The 21294-nt window shown below is 44.5% G+C and overlaps 1 protein-coding gene across 2 annotated transcripts in view; it reads left to right on the forward strand.

Moving 5' to 3' along the window:
* Positions 1–20019, forward strand: part of LOC115100316 (tyrosine-protein kinase SYK-like) — a 53457-nt gene extending 33438 nt beyond the window's left edge. For both annotated transcript variants that reach the window (XM_029618741.1, XM_029618735.1), the window contains exons 6-8: positions 1092–1232; positions 6224–6336; positions 19584–20019. In XM_029618741.1, coding sequence (XP_029474601.1) covers positions 1092–1232; positions 6224–6336; positions 19584–19656 — 327 coding nt within the window. In that variant the 3' untranslated portion in view covers positions 19657–20019. The remainder of the gene's footprint in view (positions 1–1091; positions 1233–6223; positions 6337–19583) is intronic.
* Positions 20020–21294: the final 1275 nt, after the last annotated feature.

The following is a 21294-nucleotide window of genomic DNA, read 5'->3' on the forward strand; positions in this document are numbered from 1 at the left end:
CATTTTGCTCTTATTTTAAATCTACTCTGTCAGAAAACCAGTAAAGCAAGCAAATTTTAGTTTATGAAAACACTATCTCTGTCTCCCCCCACATAGCGTAATTATTGGGAATGTAGGTAAACTTACCATCAATGTGTTGGATTTCATTTGGTAGTTAAGCATAATAACTAAGATCCCCCTTTATTGTTATCATTGTTATCCTATTTATGGGAAGGTACCAGCCTATAAAGATGTTGAAAGCTCCAATTTATTCACGTCCTCCATTACAAATGTTAATGTTGTATATCAGGGTGCTGATCAAAACTCTAGATCAGCATCATGCTGATAACTGTAAGGCATGAATGTAGCATGAACAAAAAAAAAATGAATGGAAACATTTGAGCCAAGCAGGGTTTTACCATAAAGCTCCATGTCTGTGAGGTGAGGTTGAACCAGTCCAGTCTTTCTACCCATTGCATACATGGACTTGTAGTTCCTGTTTCTTAAGAAACCAGAAGTACAACTACACATCCATGTCATGAGAAGAAAAGCAGAACTAGCTCAACCTTTTCCTACAGATACAGAGCTATATGGTAACCTTGAATCTAAGAAACAGATGACCTGCTATTTGAAGGAACCCGAACAGTAATAGTGGCTCAGTGCCTACAGCATGAGTTCTCAAACTGAAGCCTCAGGACCTGCTTGCAAGTCAGGTTTTCAGGATAACTAATATATTATGCAAATGAAGCTTGTTTTTTGATCAATTATAGATATCCTGAAACTCAGACTTGGTTGCTAGTAATTTTGGGAGCTCCTAGGGTAAAGGACATCTGTTCTGGGTCCTTCACATACTCCAGATTAGTTCAACTATCAGTGGCGATTTTCTGCTGTTATCATGCCAGGTCACCAACCCAGAATCTTTTGTAAGGTGGAGGCTGCCACTGGACCCAAACTGGTAGCTTTTTTATTTAAAAAATATCACGGGTAACTATTTATATTTTTTGTAAGAGTAGTAAGTAACCATAACTAATTCTAAACTTTCATAACATAACTTTTACAATGCTACTGCTGTGTCTTATTTTTGCTGTTTTATAAATTTAACTCTTTTAAAGGCAAAAGGTCATGGGAAATGGCCAATCAAGTGGTATGCCCCAGAATGCATTAACTTCTTCAAGTTTTCTAGCAAAAGCGATGTTTGGAGCTTTGGAGTATTAATGTGGGAGGCATTTTCCTATGGACAAAAGCCATATAAGGTATATATATTGCATGTATATTGATTTGTAGCATGCTGACTTAGTCATTTGCAAGATATTGTGTTAGCCATATAAACTAATTTATGAGATCGATAGTGAGGTGGTACGTGGAAAAGAAACCCAGGAAACTTTACCTGGTGCTGAATATTAGCACTCACTGGTTAAAGTTTAGCCTCACTATGGAATGCTCCCAGATCCTCCTCTTTGTACCATGCTAAATTTTGTCCAGCTAACAGAGGGGAATATTTAAATCTCTGGGTTTGCCCTATTATCTTGAAAAGTTACTTGGACAAACCCTTTGAATGCTGACCTAATAGACAACTTGTATTATTTTCCCTAAGGCCTGAAATGGGTTCCAACAACCCTGGGTCCTACTATGAACCCCAGCGTCATCTTGTTTCTTCTTTATGGGACCCAGATATAGAGAAATAGACTCTGGATTATGCCTGATACACCGAGATAAAAATGGGCTCAATGATGCAACAATCCATGGCTTAAACTATATTTGACATGCTGGGACCAGGGTTGAACTCCAGTCCTAAGACCTATAAAACAGAGGCATTAAAGGTTATCTTCAGGTTACTCTAATTGCTTAAACCTTGATGACTAAATTAAAAGAATGCAGGGAGCTGAAAGCCCTTTCTAACCATTTAACTAGAAAGTGCTGTCTGGCCAATAAAATCCACTTTCCGGCCAGAAAATGTAGTTGAATAAACGTATCTGGTTAAATTTGTGGGGGTATTCAATAGCTTTGCCTGAATACACCTGACTATGTTAAAGATAGCTAGATATCTTAAAGATTGGCAGTGGTAAGAATCTTTTAGGCAGTGTTAGGGATTTTAAAACTGAATAGTTGGTGTGGGCAGGCAGACTAGATAGGCCATATGGGCAGCCAGACTAGATAGGCCATTAGGGATGTGAATCGTTTTCCATATCGTCTTAACGATAGAAATCGTGTGGCAGAGCAAGAAAATCGTCTTAGGCACGATTTTTTAGTTAAAAAATCGTTAAAAATCGTTTTTTCCGATTAGTGCGCACTAACTCGAGTTAGTGCGCACTAACGGGAGTTAGTGCACACTAACTGGGAGTTAGTGCGCACTAACTGAAAATGATACAATTTGACACTTTTCAGGTCAGTTAAGGTCAGTTTAGGAATGAATATGTATTCCTATTGGCTGCCCTCTTATTTATTCATGTTACCAAGTTTCCTACTGACAGTATATGGGGGATGGGAAATGGAAACAGTTGGTAGCTTGACAAAACAAGTAATGTGATCAGTCAATGTGACTAGAACTTGTGCCCTAACCCTGATACCAGGGGTATTGTGATCTTCCTGCACACAGTGCCCTATCCCTATTAATACCAGGAGTGTTGTGATCTTCCTGCACACAGTGCCCTATCCCTAATACCAGGGGTGTTGTGATCTTCCTGCACACAGTGCCCTATTCCTGATACTGGGGGTGTTGTGATCTTCCTGCACACAGTGCCCTATTCCTGATACCGGGGGTGTTGTGATCTTCTTGCACACATCCCGGTATCAGGGATAGGGCACTGCATGCAGGAAGATCACAACACTCCTGGTATTAATAGGGATAGGGCACTGCATGCAGGAAGATCACAACACTCCTGGTATTAATAGGGATAGGGCACTGCATGCAGGAAGATCACAACCCCCCTGGTATCAGGGATAGGGCACTGTGTGCAGGAAGATCACAATACCCCGGAGGAGTGAGGGTCAGGCAGCTCCCCCCTGTCTGTGAAGCCAGCCTCTCACTAGTAATGCAGGGAGGGAGCTGTCTCAGACTTCACCATCCTCCCCCCCCCCTCACCCACACACCATTCACTAGCTGGGACATGGGGGAAGTCAGGAGTGAGGGTCAGGCAGCTCCCCCCTGTCTGTGAAGCCAGCCTCTCACTAGTAATGCAGGGAGGGAGCTGTCTCAGACTTCACCATCCTCCCCCCCCCCCCTCACCCACACACCATTCACTAGCTGGGACATGGGGGAAGTCAGGAGTGAGGGTCAGGCAGCTCCCCCCTGTCTGTGAAGCCAGCCTCTCACTAGTAATGCAGGGAGGGAGCTGTCTCAGACTTCACCATCCTCCCCCCCTCTCACCCACACACCATTCACTAGCTGGGACATGGGGGAAGTCAGGAGTGAGGGTCAGGCAGCTCCCCCCTGTCTGTGAAGCCAGCCTCTCACTAGTAATGCAGGGAGGGAGCTGTCTCAGACTGGTATCAGGGTTAGGGCACTGTGTGCAGGAAGATCACAACACTCCTGGTATTAATAGGGATAGGGCACTGTAAGAGATGACTGTAGTAGATTGAATAAAGATCTGATGTTTCTGCTCTCCTCACACCAAACAAAAACAACACACAAGCAGAGAAGCCCTTCTTACAATGCTGAGCTAGTGAGTTAAGTAGGAGGAAAAGTAAACATACTTGTGCCAGTGTGGCTACTTAAAAAATACACTTACCAACAATCAATTACATATATTTGAACTGTGTACAGTTCCAGCCAGGACCACCTTTCTAAAATGCACAGTGATTGGCAAATTCAACATGCACTAGCATTTCAGGTGCCTGCTAACAAAAATAATAAACAAACAAGTTCTAGTCACGTGAGTGCTGATCATTACATTACTTTTTTTGTCAAGCTTCCAACTGTTTCCATTTCACATCCCCCCAACCATTACCTCAGTATTAGCCTTGGTAACATCAATAGATAAGAGCACAGCCAGCCAATAGGAATACATACATACATATTCATTCCTAAGTGACCTTTACTGACCTGGGAAGTGTGAACACTTTGTTTCATTTTCTGTTGGTGTTCGTTAGTTTCCAGTTCCATTTCCCATCCCCCCAACCATCACCTCAGTGGTAACCTTGGTAACATCAATAGATAAGAGGGCAGTCAGCCAATAGGAACACATATTCATTCCTAACTGACCTTCAGTGACCTGGAAAGTGTTTATTTGTATCATTTTCAGTTAGTGCGCACTAAATCGAGTTAGTGCGCACTAACGGGGAGTTAGTGCGCACTAACTCGAGTTAGTGCGCACTAACACGATTTAACGATTTTTAACGATAAATCGTTAGAATTTCTATTGTATCGTGTTCTATAACGATTTAAGACGATATAAACATTATCGGACGATAATTTTAATCGTTGAAAAACGATTCACATCCCTATAGGCCATATCACCTCCTCCAGCTGCTCCACCAGAGCATCCCTCAAAGGTACCCTATACATCCCATCCCTCAAGAATGCTCACCTCACCTCTACAAGGGATCAAGCTCTCTCCATTGCAGGCCCCACCCACTGGAACTCACTACCCACGGATCGCTGCCTTGAGCCTTGCACCACCAAATTCAATAAAAAGTTAGACTTAGCTCTTCAAACAGGCATACCCAGATTAGGTCTCCCGCGCTTCAACTCCTCTGTAACCTCACTATGGATTATTTATTGTTCAGCTCTTAAGTTTTTTGTTAAGTTTTGTTCTCTAGTTAGAATCTTCTACTCCTCTCTATGCCATCACTGTTTACAACCCCCTACCCCTTCCCCTGTTCTATGTACTTTCTATCTTAGTTATGATATAAACCGATATGATATAACCACTAATATCGGTATAAAAAAGCTGTTAAATAAATAAATGGTCCTTTTTCTGCCATTATGTTTCTATGTTTTGAAAATTATCTCACTGTCCTCTAATTAAGATACATTTTATTGTGTTAGTCAAACTTCATGCCTTAACATCTTATATTTGTTGTATAATCATATCTAATAGGGATGTGAATCGTTTTTTGATGATTTAAAACAATTGTCAGATATATTTTAAATCGTCAAAAATCATTAGAGCCGCGATACAATAGCAATTCCCCTGATTTATCATCAAAAAATCGTAAATCGGGGGAGGGGGAGGGCGGGAAAACCGGCACACCAAAACATCCCTAAAACCCACCCCGACTCTTTAAAACAAATCTCCCACCCTCCCGAACCCCCCCAAAATGTTTTAAATTACCTGGGGTCCAGTGGGGGGGGTCCCGGCACGATCTCCCGCTCTCGGGCCACGGCTGCGTTAATAGAAATGGCGCCGGTGGCCCTTTGCCCTTACCATATGACAGGGCAAAGGTAGCGCCGGCGCCATTTTGGTTCCTGTCACCCGACGTCACGAGTGCAGGAGATCGCTCCCGGACCCCCGCTGGACCCCCAGGGACTTTTGGCCAGCTTGGGGGGGCCTCCTGACCTCCACAAGACTTGCCAAAAGTCCAGCGGGGGTCCGGGAGCGACTTCCTGCACTCGGGCCGTATTGCCAATATTCAAAATGGCGCCGGTGCTACTTTTGCCCTCACTATGTCGTACAGGTCGTATGACATAGTGAGGGCAAAGGTAGTGCCGGCGCCATTTTGAATATTGGCAATAAGCCCCGAGTGCAGGAGGTCGCTCCCGAACCCCTGCTGGACTTTTGGCAAGTCTTGTGGGGGTCAGGAGGCCCCCCCAAGCTGGCAAAAAAGTCCCTGGGGGTCCAGCGGGGGTCCGGGAGCGATCTCCTGCACTCGTGACGTCGGGTGACAGGAACCAAAATGGCGCCGGCGCTACCTTTGCCCTGTCATATGGTAAGGGCAAAGGGCCACTGGCCCCATTTCTCTTAACGCAGCCGTGGCCCGAGAGTGGGAGATCGCGCTGGGACCCCCCCCTTCATTGGAACCAAGGTAATTTAAAACATTTTGGGGGGGTTCGGGAGGGTGGGGGATTTGTTTTAAAGGGTCGGGGTGGGTTTTAGGGTTGTTTTGGTGTGCCGGTTTTCCCGCCGATTTACGATTTGACAATTTTTTAACAAAAAAACCATGACGATCAAATTTCCCTCCCCCCCAGCCAAAATCGATCGTTAGGAAGATCGATCACACGATTCACATCCCTAATATCTAATGTTAGCAACCATGCTTCATTCCTGGAAATGTTCATCCCTATTTCAAATCTTTATCTGTTCAGGGAATGAAAGGAAATGAAGTTTCCCAGATGATTGAAATTGGATTGCGAATGGATGCTCCTGCTAACTGTCCTCCAGAGATTTATAACATAATGAAACGCTGTTGGACATATAAGTGAGTATCTGCATCTAATCTACATATGTGATTCATGAGGGGCACTTGCCCATACCATTTTTGACTCCTTAAGTGAATTTAGTTAAGTGTACGAACTTCTTAAACAGTTATAACCAGAATTGCTGTACAGTCCCTGGCATTATTAATAATGTTACTCCCTTAATAAAAATAAAGTGTGTTTTCTTATTCTTATATATCAGTACAGTATTATCCTGCATGCCTAGGGAATAGGCAGCACAGCTTAACCAAATATTCCCTTTAGAGCCCTCTGCATACTTTCATTTCACCTCTGTTCACCTTCCCTCCTGTCCCATGCAGGAAACAGGAAGAGAGGAGGTGATACCAGAATGGACAGAGTACACAGCACAGCAGAGAAAAGCTACTGTTCTCCCAATTCCAGCCTCTCCCTTTCACTCATCTCCCCCCCCCCCCCCATATCTTGCAGGGAACAGAGGGGGAGGGGGTATTTCTAAAATGGACAGAGCATACCTAATCCAAACTCAAGCTCAATATTTCACTCATTTCCTCTCCTTCTCTCTTGTATAACTCCTTTGAAAATTACTCCATACTGTTTAACTACAGTAAAATAAAATACCATGAGAAAATTGCAATAGTCCAGCTTGACAGATTGGAACAGCAATTAGTTAATTTTATTATCACAGACTGCCAGACAGATCTAGCTCTGTGGTTAACTACATTTTTTACTAGGGCTTCTAACATTTCATATTACACACTATGGGGCAGATTTTGAAAGGGGTATGCGCGAAAGATACGCGCGTACCCCCTGAAAACCTACCCCAAACCCCCCTGCGCGCGCCGAGCTTATTTTGCATAGGCTCGGTGGCGCACGCAAGCCCCGGGACGCGCGTATGTCCCGGGGCTTGCAAAAAGGGGTGGTCGGGGGCGTGACCAGGGGGCACGGTTAGGGATCAGGGGCGTGTCTGGGAGGCATGTGGGCGGTCTGGGGGCGTGGCCGAGTGCCCCGACACAGCGGCCTGTGTCAGGGCCTGCCGCACCGGCGTGCGTAAGTTACTACTGCTCGGAGGCAGTAGTAACTTCTTCAATAAAGGTGGGGGGGGGTGTCTAGATAGGGCTGGGGGGGGTGGGTTAGGTAGGGGAAGGGAAGGTGCGGGGGGGGTAGAAAGAAAGTTCCCTCCGAGGCCGCTCCGATTTCGGAGCGGCCTCGGAGGGAACGGGCAGCGCGTGCAGGGCTTGGCGCGCGCAAGTTGCACAAATGTGCACCCCCTTGCGTGCGCCGACCCCGGATTTTATAAGATACGCACGGCTATGCACGTATCTTATAAAATCCAGCGTACTTTTGTTCATGCGCGTATGTTTTTAAAATCTACCTCTATGCCTTTCAATCTGGCAGTCCTAACATGCATTATTGAATTATTTGAGTACACAACTTTAAACCGGTGCTTATTTATACTGAAAAAAGGGGCCAGTTCTCACATGCAGGGTCTTCCATGGGGGTAGGATGGGAAGAGGCATCCATCCAAAGCCCTGACCCCCCCCCCCCTGCAACTGGCCACGGAGTCTATGAAAAGATAGCTTTGCAAATATTACACCTGACCCTGGAACACCAATACACCTCCCATCAGGAAAACAGAACAAATCAGACTGCTACAGGTCACTATATAGAAACTACACCCTATCAGCATACCTCACCTTTATCGCAGAGACAGAACATGGGCAGTCTCTCACCAAGTACAAAATAAGTGACCACAAATTATAAATAGAAGTATGCAGACAAATATTAAACTGGTAATCTCAACATGCCGACTCTGCATACAGTGCAACACTGGAGAAATAGAAACAGAAATGTATATCCTGCTGTGCTGTGCAAAATACAAAGATGTCAGAAACTGCATATTCACCTTCCCAAAGCTGACATATTTGAAGTGCTAAATCAAAAGGAAAAAGCTTTATTTTCTTCCTTTTGTTGTCTGGCGGCCCCTATCCTGTCCCCTCACCCTTGCCTTTTAGGGATGTGAATCGTTTTAGGTCGATTAAAATTATCGTCCGATAATTTTAATATCGTCTTAAACCGTTATGGAACACAATACAATAGAGATTCTAACGATTTATCGTTATAAATCGTTAGAATCGTGAGCCGGCACACTAAAACCCCCTAAAACCCACCCCCGACCCTTTAAATTAAATCCCCCACCCTCCCGAACCCCCCCCAAATGACTTAAATAACCTGCGGGTCCAGCGGCGGTCCGGAACGGCAGCGGTCCGGAACGGGCTCCTGCTCCTGAATCTTGTTGTCTTCAGCCGGCGCCATTTTCCAAAATGGCGCCGAAAAATGGCGGCGGCCATAGACGAACACGATTGGACGGCAGGAGGTCCTTCCGGACCCCCGCTGGACTTTTGGCAAGTCTCGTGGGGGTCAGGAGGCCCCCCACAAGCTGGCCAAAAGTTCCTGGAGGTCCAGCGGGGGTCAGGGAGCGATTTCCCGCCGCAAATCGTTTTCGTACGGAAAATGGCGCCGGCAGGAGATCGACTGCAGGAGGTTGTTCAGCGAGGCGCCGGAACCCTCGCTGAACGACCTCCTGCAGTCGATCTCCTGCCGGCGCCATTTTCCGTACGAAAACGATTCGCGGCGGGAAATCGCTCCCTGACCCCCGCTGGACCGCCAGGAACTTTTGGCCAGCTTGTGGGGGGCCTCCTGACCCCCACAAGACTTGCCAAAAGTCCAGCGGGGGTCCGGAAGGACCTCCTGCCGTCCAATCGTGTTAGTCTATGGCCGCCGCCATTTTTCGGCGCCATTTTGGAAAATGGCGCCGGCTGAAGACAACAAGATTCAGGAGCAGGAGCCCGTTCCGGACCGCTGCCGTTCCGGACCGCCGCTGGACCCGCAGGTTATTTAAGTCATTTGGGGGGGGTTCGGGAGGGTGGGGGATTTAATTTAAAGGGTCGGGGGTGGGTTTTAGGGGGTTTTAATGTGCCGGTTTTGCGATTTTTCGATTTTTCACGATTTTTCACGATATTTTACCCCCCCAAACGGCAACAATACGATTCCCTCCCCCTCCCAGCCGAAATCGATCGTTAAGACGATCGAGGACACGATTCACATCCCTATTGCCTTTTCCCTCTCTTTCTTGCTCTCCTGGGGTTCTCTCTGTCTCTCATCTCCCTCCTCCCAGAAGGCAGGCTGAAGCCCCTTTCTCTTTTCCCTGGGGACAACCATGCGTCCTCTTTTCTCTCCCCTTTCCCACTCAGGCAGGAGTCTCTCTTCCCCAAGATCCTTCTCAAAGCAGAAGAAAGGACACAGGGAAAGGACACAGGGAGGGGGAGTGAAGGCAGCATCAGATGCTTTTTTTTTTTTTTTTTTTTTGGGGGGGGGGGAGCAGGTGACCCACAGAGCAATTCAGGCTGGTGGAGGAAAAGGTGCCAGTACTCAGTGCCTGCATGTGCCCCTGAAAAAAAAGACCTGCTTCAGACATTTAAACAAATGCCTCTAGGTCATTCTTCTGATTTCTTTTCACTTTTTGACACTAATCATCTGTGCTTATCCCATGACCTCTTAGCTTAGAAATCAAAGGGTAGTTCTGGTTGAAAATGTATCTGTGGTGCTTCGGGTAAAAGGCAGTTTGCCGCTCCTGTTATAGTAATGCACGTGTGACTCGGCAGGCTCAATATTTCCTGAATCAGAATCAACTAAAAAAAGAATACACCGGCTCTTATGCTTTACTTGCATCAATTATTGCAGTAGTATTTTAGCAGGCACTATAAATAAGAATTCATATTGACTTCAATTGGTTTAAAATTCTGTCGCTCGCAATGTTACAGGTATAGCATAATGGAAGAGGACCCTGGTGCTACATTGGTTACCATTTATGCACAGAATTTGGTTTATGATGCTATGCTTACTCTTTAAGATTCAACGAGGGGAGGGGGGAGGAACAGGATATTTCTGTAACCACATTATTCTGTGGTCATCTCGAGCTAGTTTACTGGCTACTTCCTGTTATTTGTACATCTGTCATCTGCTTGTGAGTGGACATTTAATTGTGCTGGCCTGACTCACATTAGAGATGTGAGAAGTGCAGCATTATTTCATGTTTCATAAAACGGTGAAGGAATAGCTTTTTAAGAGTGCTTTTCACTAAACTCTCTCATTGTCATCTAAAAAGTAGTTTTAAAATCACCTTACCCCATTTTAAATATTTGTTTTTGTGTTCATAAAATATTTTCAGTAATCCATATTATGAGATTTTTAGTTTTGTAGTTACTATGTAATTTGAATCAGCTTTATTATAGGTTTTATACTACTTATTACTGGAAAAATAGTCTATTCTTTTTTGGCTGTGAGGGAAGTTATGCATGATTTTAATTCATTTGTGGGTAATGATTAAATGGATTTAAAATAATGCCTGTAATATTATGTCCAAGTTTTTATTTTATGTATTTTAAGTTTTATATTGTTCCTCACTCGAGGTGCTTACTTACGAGCAAGCAAGTTACGAATTTAATTACTGAATTGAAATGAATGAAAGGCCCTTATTTTTTTTAGCCTGCATGACCTTTTCTTTCAAAACTACTTCCAGTAAGTCAACACATACACGTAGAAATATGTGTACACAAACTTTTGCCCTTATTATATCAACTGTGTGGCAGGAGCTGCAGAGTTTATAAACCAATGAGTATCTCCGCCCACATTAACAAAAATGTTGTGTGGCACACTGGCCTCCATGGGGCAGGCAGTGTGGACGTAGAGAAGACGCTTGTGGCTGAAAGAAGAGCTGGGGAAGCACTGAAAGCTCCACCAGTCTCTCTTCCAAATTTTAAAACAATGAGGTGTGGGTGGGTGGGGTGGTGCAGACCCAAGATGAGGGCATCGAAATGAGCCGGCGTCCACTATACTCATGTGCAGGAGAAGAGAGAAGTCGGTGTAGTGCGGGCAGCCGGCTCAGTGAGTTACCTTGGCTGCAGCACCAGGCTGCCTGATTTCTTGTACTGCTGCTGCTTCCCACGGTCAGAATGAGTCACATCCAGTACTTGGTGCACACCGTGTCCCCCATCTCACTCAATCCGGGGATAAACAGAGGCTAAGAATCACAGGAGGAGGCTGGGGCGGAGGAGGAGGAGGAGTTGTGCACGGCACATGAGTCGCATAAAGAGGGACCCAGCTATCCATGCCCTGCATGCAGCCCACTAATTACCACATTCTGGGGCTTAGGCTGTAGCTAGGAAGACGAGGCACGCCTGAGCACATATATTCTCCTTCATGAGCCATCACTGGTTATCTCTTGTTGCTGTGAGGTGCTGAGAACAGGGGCCAGTCGCTGCTGAAGATCTGAGCATCAGGCAGGCAGTGGTGACTTTCCGTGGCCTACCTAAGTCTGGTCTGAAGGCTATCAATGTGCCATGCTACACCGGATGGGAAACACAATTGTATACACACATTTTCATAAAGCCACATACTTTCTATACATATTTTATTAAAGCACACCTGTATATTTTGGGCCGGATTTTAATAGCTACGCGCGAGTGTAGATTTGTGGGCGCAACCCGTCGCACACAAATCTATGCCCAATTTTATAACAAGCGCGCGCATGTTACAAAATCCTGGGTTGGCGCGCGCAATGGGGTGCACACATGTGCACCTTGTGCGCACCGAGCCCTAGGGGAGCCCTGATGGCTTTCCCCGTTCCCTCCGAAATCGGAGTGGCCTCGGAGGGAACTTTCCTTCCGCTTCCCCCACCTTCCTCTCTCTTCCCCTATCTAACCCGCCCCCCCCAGCCCTACCTAAATCCCCCCTACCTTTATTTTGTTATTTACGCCTACCTGTAGCAGGCGTATCTTACGAGCGATCCCCCGGCACGGCTGCTGTGCCGGAGGCCTCGGGACTGCCCCGGACCAGTGCTCCGACCACACCCCCGCCCCTTCCCGCCCCTTTTTCAAAGCCCCGGGTCATACACTCGTCCCGGGGCTTGCGCGAGTCGCCGGGCCTATGCCGGATTTATGCTCGCAGGGCTTTTAAAATCTACCCCTTTATGTGCAAAAGGCTTGTAAAATGCACATAGAAGTAAATTTTCAAACACCAGCGCACACCAATACTGTGAGATATGTGCATGGCTTGGCTGCATGCACACAGCGGGCCTTTTCAAAGGCCCACGGCCAAGCTCATATCTCCTGGTACATGTAGAAGAGCCGGCAAACAAAAAAGGGGCAGGGTGGGGCATGGGTGGTGTATTGGTGGGCCAGGACTATGCCATTAGGCACTGGCCCGCTGCAGTGCACACCAGCAGCCAGCCGGCCTGTGCAACTTACTACTGCTCGGGAGAGCAGGTAAGTTGGAAAAAAAATAGAGTGGTAAGGGGGGTTTTAGGGTTCAGGGAGGAGAGGGGAAAAGGCAGGCTGGTTAGCTAGGGGGTTAGGAAGTTCCCTCCCAGTCCGCTCTTTTCTTGGAGTGGACTGGGAGGGAACTGGGGAAATGCCCTGTCGCGTTGGTGCTCATTTCTTAAAACATTTCCCCTTTGCGCGTGCGAGCCGGCACCTGCACGCATATGCGCACGCTGATATAAAATTGGGCCCATATTTGCATATGGGTACCGGATTTTATAATATGCATGTGGCGACTTGCGCATGTTATAAATGTGGTGTGCCCATGTGTGCATACCGGGAATCGTGCGCACTCGGATGCCTGCGCGCGGCTTTTAAAATTTACCCTATATATGTATTGCAGTTTATGTCCAGAGGCTGGGAGTTTATAAAGTATGTACACACTCAGCTGATTAAACTACTTACTTGTTCATGCACTCTTAATCACCATTTTGCTGATACCTTCCACCATTTCACCTAGATTCACCACCACTTCACCGTAACGTTCACCATCACTTCACCCAGAACCCCCCACCCAAAAACTGCAGACAAAAGACGTGTGATTTCTTTTTCATGACTCAATTAGCAGATAAAAAAGCGAACAGAACCGTTTAGTAATGTAAGCAAGGCTTACAAATACTAACTTTTGTGTGAACTACTGAGTCCCGCCCTGGAACGCCCCTAAACTGCTCCTGTTTTAAATTTATATTTACACACAACACTAACACACACACTACTTGCACACATACATGATACTTAAATGCGTAGCTTCGTATTTACTACCCTGAAACCTTTCGAAAATTACTCCTTATATGCTGAAGTAATACTTGCACACTGGAAGCTCAACTTCCAAACCTAACTGCAGTACAGCATTTGCATGTGTAGGGGGATATGTGAAGATTAATTCTAGTATTTTATAAACTGTGGGAACCACGCTGTTTAGAAAGTTTTAGGTACTTCTTTTCCAAAGTAGGTGCATATATTTTCAATTCAACAAAACCCGTGCTTTTATAAATATATGCACATATATTTTGTGTGCAAAATAATTGTGACACTGCGTGAATAAACACTCAGAATTAAACACAGACGCAGATATTTTATAAAGCATGTGCATATATCATTTTGAAAACATTTGCTTGTAGATCATCATTATCTCCACCAGTTTACCCAGTCCTTCTGCGGTTCACATAGTCTCTCTAGGACTTCACTCTGAGCCCCTACCAGTTCACCCAGATCTCCCATCAAAAAACTGAGAACAAGAGAGACTTGATTTCACTTTTGTGAGTCAATTAACAGCTGTAAAAGTGTACAAATAAGTTTTCTAATGTATATATGTATATTTCTTACAAAACAGCACCTACTGTATGTATTTCTAACCCTGCCCCAGAGTACACATAGACCACCCCTTTTTTTCAGGTAAAATATATGTGCAGGGGCGGAATGTGGGAAAATAGTGGCCCGGGGGATTTTTCTCCATACTGGCCCATGGGTACCCAATTACATATACAATATAATTTACATATATTTTACATATATATGTACACACCCCTATATTTCGGCATGGTCCTCCCGTATCAACACAGTACTATTTGCCAAAACTCAAAGAGTAACAACCCCATCTATGAAAAAGAATACCACAAATATTACACCAGAATCTAAAATATCAATACACCTCCTATCAGGTAAACAGAACAGGCCAAGCTACTACAGATCCCTACAGAGAAACTACATGCTAAAAGAATGCTTCATCTCAGTCTTTGCATGCAGGACAAAAACTCTCACCAAATACAGAATAAAGCCACAAAAAGTATAAATAGAAATGTGCAGACAAAAACTAAACTGTAAAACGTATCACGCAAGACTCTATACAGTGCAACAATAGAAAAACAAAAATGTCACCATTCATCATGAAACAATCAATAAAATCAAGATATATAAATCATGAATCATAATTATAAAATCATACTAATAAAATAATTTCAAAACAGCTGATGAATAGAATATCCAATAATTAAAGACTCAAGCAAATTTTGAAAACTTTACCAAACACCAATAAAATATTTCAAACAGCAGACACATCACATACTACCCAATAATTAAAATGGTAGTCAATCAAGAAAAATGAACTTAAAAAGCCACCTTTAATTACCCTCTCCAGCAGTTCTCCTACTCCTTTCCCTTGCAGGTCACACCAGAAGCAGCAGTATCTGCTGAAGCTGTCCTCACGGTCCTCTTCCTTGGGGACCACAACCAGTCTCTTCTCTCTCTCTCACACACACACACACACACACACACCAGTCATCCCCTCAAGACCAATTTCTGTCTCTCACACACCAATCATCTCCCCAACCAGTCTCTCTCTCTCTCTCTCACACACATACCAGTCATCTCCCTCATCAGTCTCACACATACACACGTCACCTCTCTGGCCAGTCTCTCTCAATCACACAATGCTCTCGCTCCCTCTTACACACAGGTTTTCAATCACATACATGCTCTCTCTATTTCACTTACACACTAGCTCTCAATCACACACATGCCCTCTCTCACAGCCACAAGCCAGCCAAAAACATGTTCCATCTATCTTGCATACACACATTGACACACACAAGCACCCTCCCTGACTCACATATACACCACACACATACAGAAGCACCCTCCCTTTCTCACATGTACATTACACTCTCACCGAAGCACCTTTCTTTCAGACTTGCAGCATTTTTCACTTTTACTAAAAGTAAAAGTGATGATCCCAACCGTTAATTAAGAAAACCACATTCCTATCAGAAGGCGAAATGACACCCTTCCTTCAGGTTCTGTCCTCCCAAGGGACAGCCACCCACATCGTACAGCTTCTCTTGTTTTACGCTTTCAGGCAATAAAGCAAGTGTCTTTATTCAAACTATCAGTCATATGATTATTCATGTGGGAGATATGGAACTGAAAGACATCCTTAGTCACCTTCCCTTTTAACTGGGAAGATTCCAGTCTTAGTCATTTATAAATATACATTTTCTAAAGGCTTAAAAAAAATAGCAAAACCGTTTCAGATTGGAACTATTCTGGTCTTCATGCTTAAATTATGCTTTAAAAAAAAAAAAAAAAAAAAAAAACCCACCTGGCATCAGTATCTTAAATTTGTGATTTTGCTGAGATGAACATTTTAAATATTTTAATTTTGTTTTGCTTTAGTATTTGTCTCTACCCACTTTGCTAAATTTTATTTTCCAGAAGAGGGATGCTTAAAATTCAGTAATTTCATCTTTCATCCAACTTTTCAAAAGTTGCGCTACCAGCACAAAAGTTGAGGTACACGTATTATCACATTTCATTTTTTTTTAAACTGGCAGATTCCTTTCTCACATACATAACACACACACACACAGAAGCACCCTTCCGATCTAAGGCCCCCAGCTGAATAGCTGGTCTCTGGCTGCGGTTAGCAGCACCGGTGTTCACTTCTTCGGCCCCGAAGGTCAGCGAGGGCTGAAGAAATTAAAATCGAGTCCGGCGGAGGCCGAAGAAAAGAAGATGGGCGCCTCCCAGCCAGCCCCCGCTTGAGGCTGGCTGGGAGGCCCCAAACAGTGCACAGTATCTCATCTGCACTAAATTTAAACAAAAGAAAATTATTGTGCTCTGGGGTGGGGTGGACCCTTGTCGTGTGGCAGTGGCAATGCACCTCCTGGTAGGGACCAGGAGGTAACTGCCCCCAGGGGGGTAGAGCACAGAAGGAGACAGAGGCTAGGAAGAGCTTCACCACTGGAAGCCCAAAGTCCCCGTTCCCCCCCCCGCCCGGAGGAGCCTGTAGGGACCCAGGGTGCTTGGACTTAGGTGGGCCTCCTGGGAGAGTGGGTGGAAGTCCAGCATGCCCACAGACAGAAGGGAACACAGTCAGGTTCAAGACTGGAGGTCAGGTGGAACAAGTAGTACCAGAAGAGCATAGGTGATAAGGAGGCTAGGAACAGAGCCAGATTCTAGAGACAAGGTCAAGAGTAAGCCAAGGTCAGTACCAGTAAGACAGTCTGGAGGTACTACCTGGGGAGACAATACTGGCGAACTAGGAACAGAACACAAACACAGTGACAATCTAGCATACACACCAACACTCAATCTTCATCCTGCCAGGTCAAGTCTCCAGCCGTCAGCAGGAACACAGAAGACCAGTACCAATCAATAGGAGCATCCAGGCCAAGCAGCTGAACAAGGCAGATATATTCCAGTTCAAGTGGATGTTCTTGGAATTCTTGAAGTGGGATCTTGAACCCACAAGCTTGGAAACAAGTGTTCTTGGATTCAGGGATGTGTGGGCTGGGACCCACAAACTAGGAATCAATTCTTGGAAGCACCAAGAGTGGGACTAGAACCCATGACCTTTGGATCAAGGTCACTTCACCTTATGCATTGCACCACAAGGAAGTGCAGGCAGGGACTTGCTTATAACAGAGAATCAATCAGGGCGCACCGCAGAGCTAAGACCCGCTCTTGGCCCTACAAGTGGCCGGGTGGTCCGCGTGCGGGCATAGGGGCGTGTCCAACAGCACCGAAGATGCCGAGCTCCGGCATGAGGCCTGGTGTGCAGTAGATGGCCCGGCGACCGCTGCCATGGGACGCTGGGGCTTGGAAGTGCTATCAGCTGCCGCTAGGGAGGCTGACCCGGGACCTGCCGTGTAACCATGAAGGTGAGCAGGCCCGTGCGTGGGACGGGGCGCGGACTGGGCGCATAAAAAAATCTAATGAAACAAAAAAAAAAAAAGGGGAAAAAATGAAATGAAACAAATGTTTTATCACTGCATACCCCCTAACATGCATACATGCTACTTACATGCAGAACATCTTTGAAAATTAACTCCATAAAATTCAATTTCAAACATGTAAAATGATATTTATGTAAATAAAATATCAAAAGGAAATAATCAAATTTTAAAAAATGCACAAAAAATGCAAAGCCAATACAACTGAATGAACCAAACTATTTTTTTTGTACTAAAACAAATAAAAAAAAACAAAATTACATTTTTTTTTTATGTGTGTGTGTATCCCTATGGAAAAGATATGTTTTCAACTTCCTCCTGAATTCTAGGTAATTTGTTTCTTCCCTGATTTCTATTGGGAGACTTTTCCACCAGAAAAGGTACAAATCACTTTGTGAGTTCCAGCACTAATAACATCAGCTGAGATGATCTTAATTCTTGCCTTAGTATATATTGTCTCATGGCATCTTTCAGCTACCCTGTTCCATTTCCTTTAAGTAGATGGAATAACAAGGTAGAGATTTTGAACCTTATCCTAGCCAGTACAGGTAACCAAATAAAAGTTTATAACATTGGGGTTGCTCTCTCTGTTTGTGACTTTTGCAACACCATCCTGGCTACTATATTTTGTACCAATTGCAGCCTATGTATTGGTTTCATTGATAAGCCCATATAGGGGAAGTTTTATAACATCATGTATAAGTTAGCTGGCAAATATGTGCATGAGTTACACAAATTTTTAAAGCTGATTTATATACAAAATTCTGCTTTGTAAATTATCCCAGTAAAACTATTTGCACACAGTTACACTTGCTATTTGATATGCAGTTTTGCCAAGAGAATTTTCATGTATACTTTTTAAAATCAAAAAGTATGCATGTATGTCTTAATCCTGCCCAGGCTTCATCCTCTGAAATGATCCTCCTCTAGCATATAACAGTATGTTTATACAGTGTGTATGCATGTAATTTTATGTGCATATCAGTTGCACAAATTTTTAAAGAGCTATTTTTGTAAGTAAAGCACTATTTTACTCACAGAAGTCACTAAAAATATTACCCTCAGAAAAGATATTACCATAAACAAGATTTGAGGTCATGATGAATAGAGATGTGGTCATGAGGATCAGAGACCCAGTAATTGGGATCTAGCCTCTGGGCCGAGCCTCAGCATCAGGCCTGGCACCGGGCCAAGTTCCTGGTATAGGGACCCAATCTCCAGACCAGGTCCCAACATCAAGCCTGGCCAAGCCTTAGCCATGGTGGATCCACTGATGAGGCCTGGGCCTTGCCTCAAAGCATGGGCTTTGCTTAGGACCTAGGCTGAGGTTGTGGCAACCTATCATGGCTTAGGTCTACGCAAGGCCGAGGCTTGGACCCGGCTTAGACCTTGTCAGTGGATCCGCCCCAGACTAGGTAATTGGGGGCCAGGAAGGATTCTAGCCCCAGCATTTTTTTGGATGGCAGGGATGGGTGGGCATGGGGTGGTTAAACTAAAGAAAACAAAATAAACATCAAACAAAATGAAATTCATGACAAAAAACACTTCAATAACAAAATTAAAAAATGAAACACAATTTTTACCCCTGTGCACTCCTAATGAGGAAAAGAACAACTCTCTTAAATGCATCTTAAAAGTACCTAAAAAGGGCACAATAGGTAAAATATCTTCAGTTTCTAAAATGTCCGTTTTGACACTTTTTGTATCTGCGTCTGCAATGAAAAAGAAGGGTCCACGTTCACCTCCAAATCTCTAATTTCCTGAGTGGAATTATGTAGAATGCTTTCTAGCAGTACCTTACCTAGGCCAATAAACAGATTCTGTAGTCCCAACCCTCAACACTTCACTTTTGGTTGTACTAAGATTATTACTAGACAGCCAGTCTGCCACTTCTTGTAAAGCAGGTCCGCTACTACTCCCATTTTAGGGGAAAGCTTTTTTTATGGGAACTAACAACTCTATATCATCAACATAGAATTATGCTGTGAACTCAAGTTTCCTAATAATGTCACCTAGAGAAGACAGAAACATAACAACTTTAGTCTGATGCAGTACATGAGCTTCTTCCTGAAACCACTTACCCTTTTATGATTGTATATTTGAAAGCACATTGTTCTGTTTCAGAGCTTTCACTGTAACACAGTACTCTTCTTCTGCTTACAGTCTTGAAGACCGGCCAGGATTTACGCAGGTGGAGCTCAAGCTTCGTAACTACTACTATGACATCTCCCATTAATGGCATCTCTGCTATTGAATTCTGCTCACCTTCCTCTTCTCACTGGAGCCTGCAAGAAAACTTTAACAGGGAAACAACTTTAAAACTTGAGAAACAAACCTCATCTGCAGAAGGATATAAAATATGGCATTGCCCATGCATCAGAAGGCACTGCTATATCTCAAGGAAAAAAGAAAACCTTTTCATAAAAAAAAAAAGATGTCATTCCTCAGGATATTATATGTTTGCTTGCTGTTTGCACAACATACTTCCTTTTAAAAAGCTTTAAATACTAGGGATGTGAATCGTTTTTCAACGATTAAAATTATCGTCCGATAATGTTAATATCGTCTTAAATCGTTATAGAACACGATACAATAGAAATTCTAACGATTTATCGTTAAAAATCGTTAAATCGTGTTAGTGCGCACTAACTCGATTTAGTGCGCACTAACTCCCCGTTAGTGCGCACTAACTCGATTTAGTGCGCACTAACTGAAAATGATACAAATAAACACTTTCCAGGTCACTGAAGGTCAGTTAGGAATGAATATGTGTTCCTATTGGCTGGCTGCCCTCTTATCTATTGATGTTACCAAGGTTACCACTGAGGTGATGGTTGGGGGGATGGGAAATGGAACTGGAAACTAACGAACACCAACAGAAAATGAAACAAAGTGTTCACACTTCCCAGGTCAGTAAAGGTCACTTAGGAATGAATATGTATGTATGTATTCCTATTGGCTGGCTGTGCTCTTATCTATTGATGTTACCAAGGCTAATACTGAGGTAATGGTTGGGGGGATGTGAAATGGAAACAGTTGGAAGCTTGACAAAAAAAGTAATGTAATGATCAGCACTCACGTGACTAGAACTTGTTTGTTTATTATTTTTGTTAGCAGGCACCTGAAATGCTAGTGCATGTTGAATTTGCCAATCACTGTGCATTTTAGAAAGGTGGTCCTGGCTGGAACTGTACACAGTTCAAATATATGTAATTGATTGTTGGTAAGTGTATTTTTTAAGTAGCCACACTGGCACAAGTATGTTTACTTTTCCTCCTACTTAACTCACTAGCTCAGCTTTGTAAGAAGGGCTTCTCTGCTTGTGTGTTGTTTTTGTTTGGTGTGAGGAGAGCAGAAACATCAGATCTTTATTCAATCTACTACAGTCATCTCTTACAGTGCCCTATCCCTATTAATACCAGGAGTGTTGTGATCTTCCTGCACACAGTGCCCTAACCCTGATACCAGTCTGAGACAGCTCCCTCCCTGCATTACTAGTGAGAGGCTGGCTTCACAGACAGGGGGGAGCCGCCTGACCCTCACTCCTGACTTCCCCCATGTCCCAGCTAGTGAATGGTGTGTGGGTGAGGGGGGGGGGGGGAGGAGGATGGTGCAGTCTGAGACAGCTCCCTCCCTGCATTACTAGTGAGAGGCTGGCTTCACAGACAGGGGGGAGCTGCCTGACCCTCACTCCTGACTTCCCCCATGTCCCAGCTAGTGAATGGTGTGTGGGTGAGGGGGGGGGGGGGGGAGGATGGTGAAGTCTGAGACAGCTCCCTCCCTGCATTACTAGTGAGAGGCTGGCTTCACAGACAGGGGGGAGCTGCCTGACCCTCACTCCTGACTTCCCCCATGTCCCAGCTAGTGAATGGTG

The sequence above is a fragment of the Rhinatrema bivittatum genome, chromosome 1, assembly GCF_901001135.1.
Source record: "Rhinatrema bivittatum chromosome 1, aRhiBiv1.1, whole genome shotgun sequence".
Lineage (NCBI taxonomy): Eukaryota > Metazoa > Chordata > Amphibia > Gymnophiona > Rhinatrematidae > Rhinatrema > Rhinatrema bivittatum.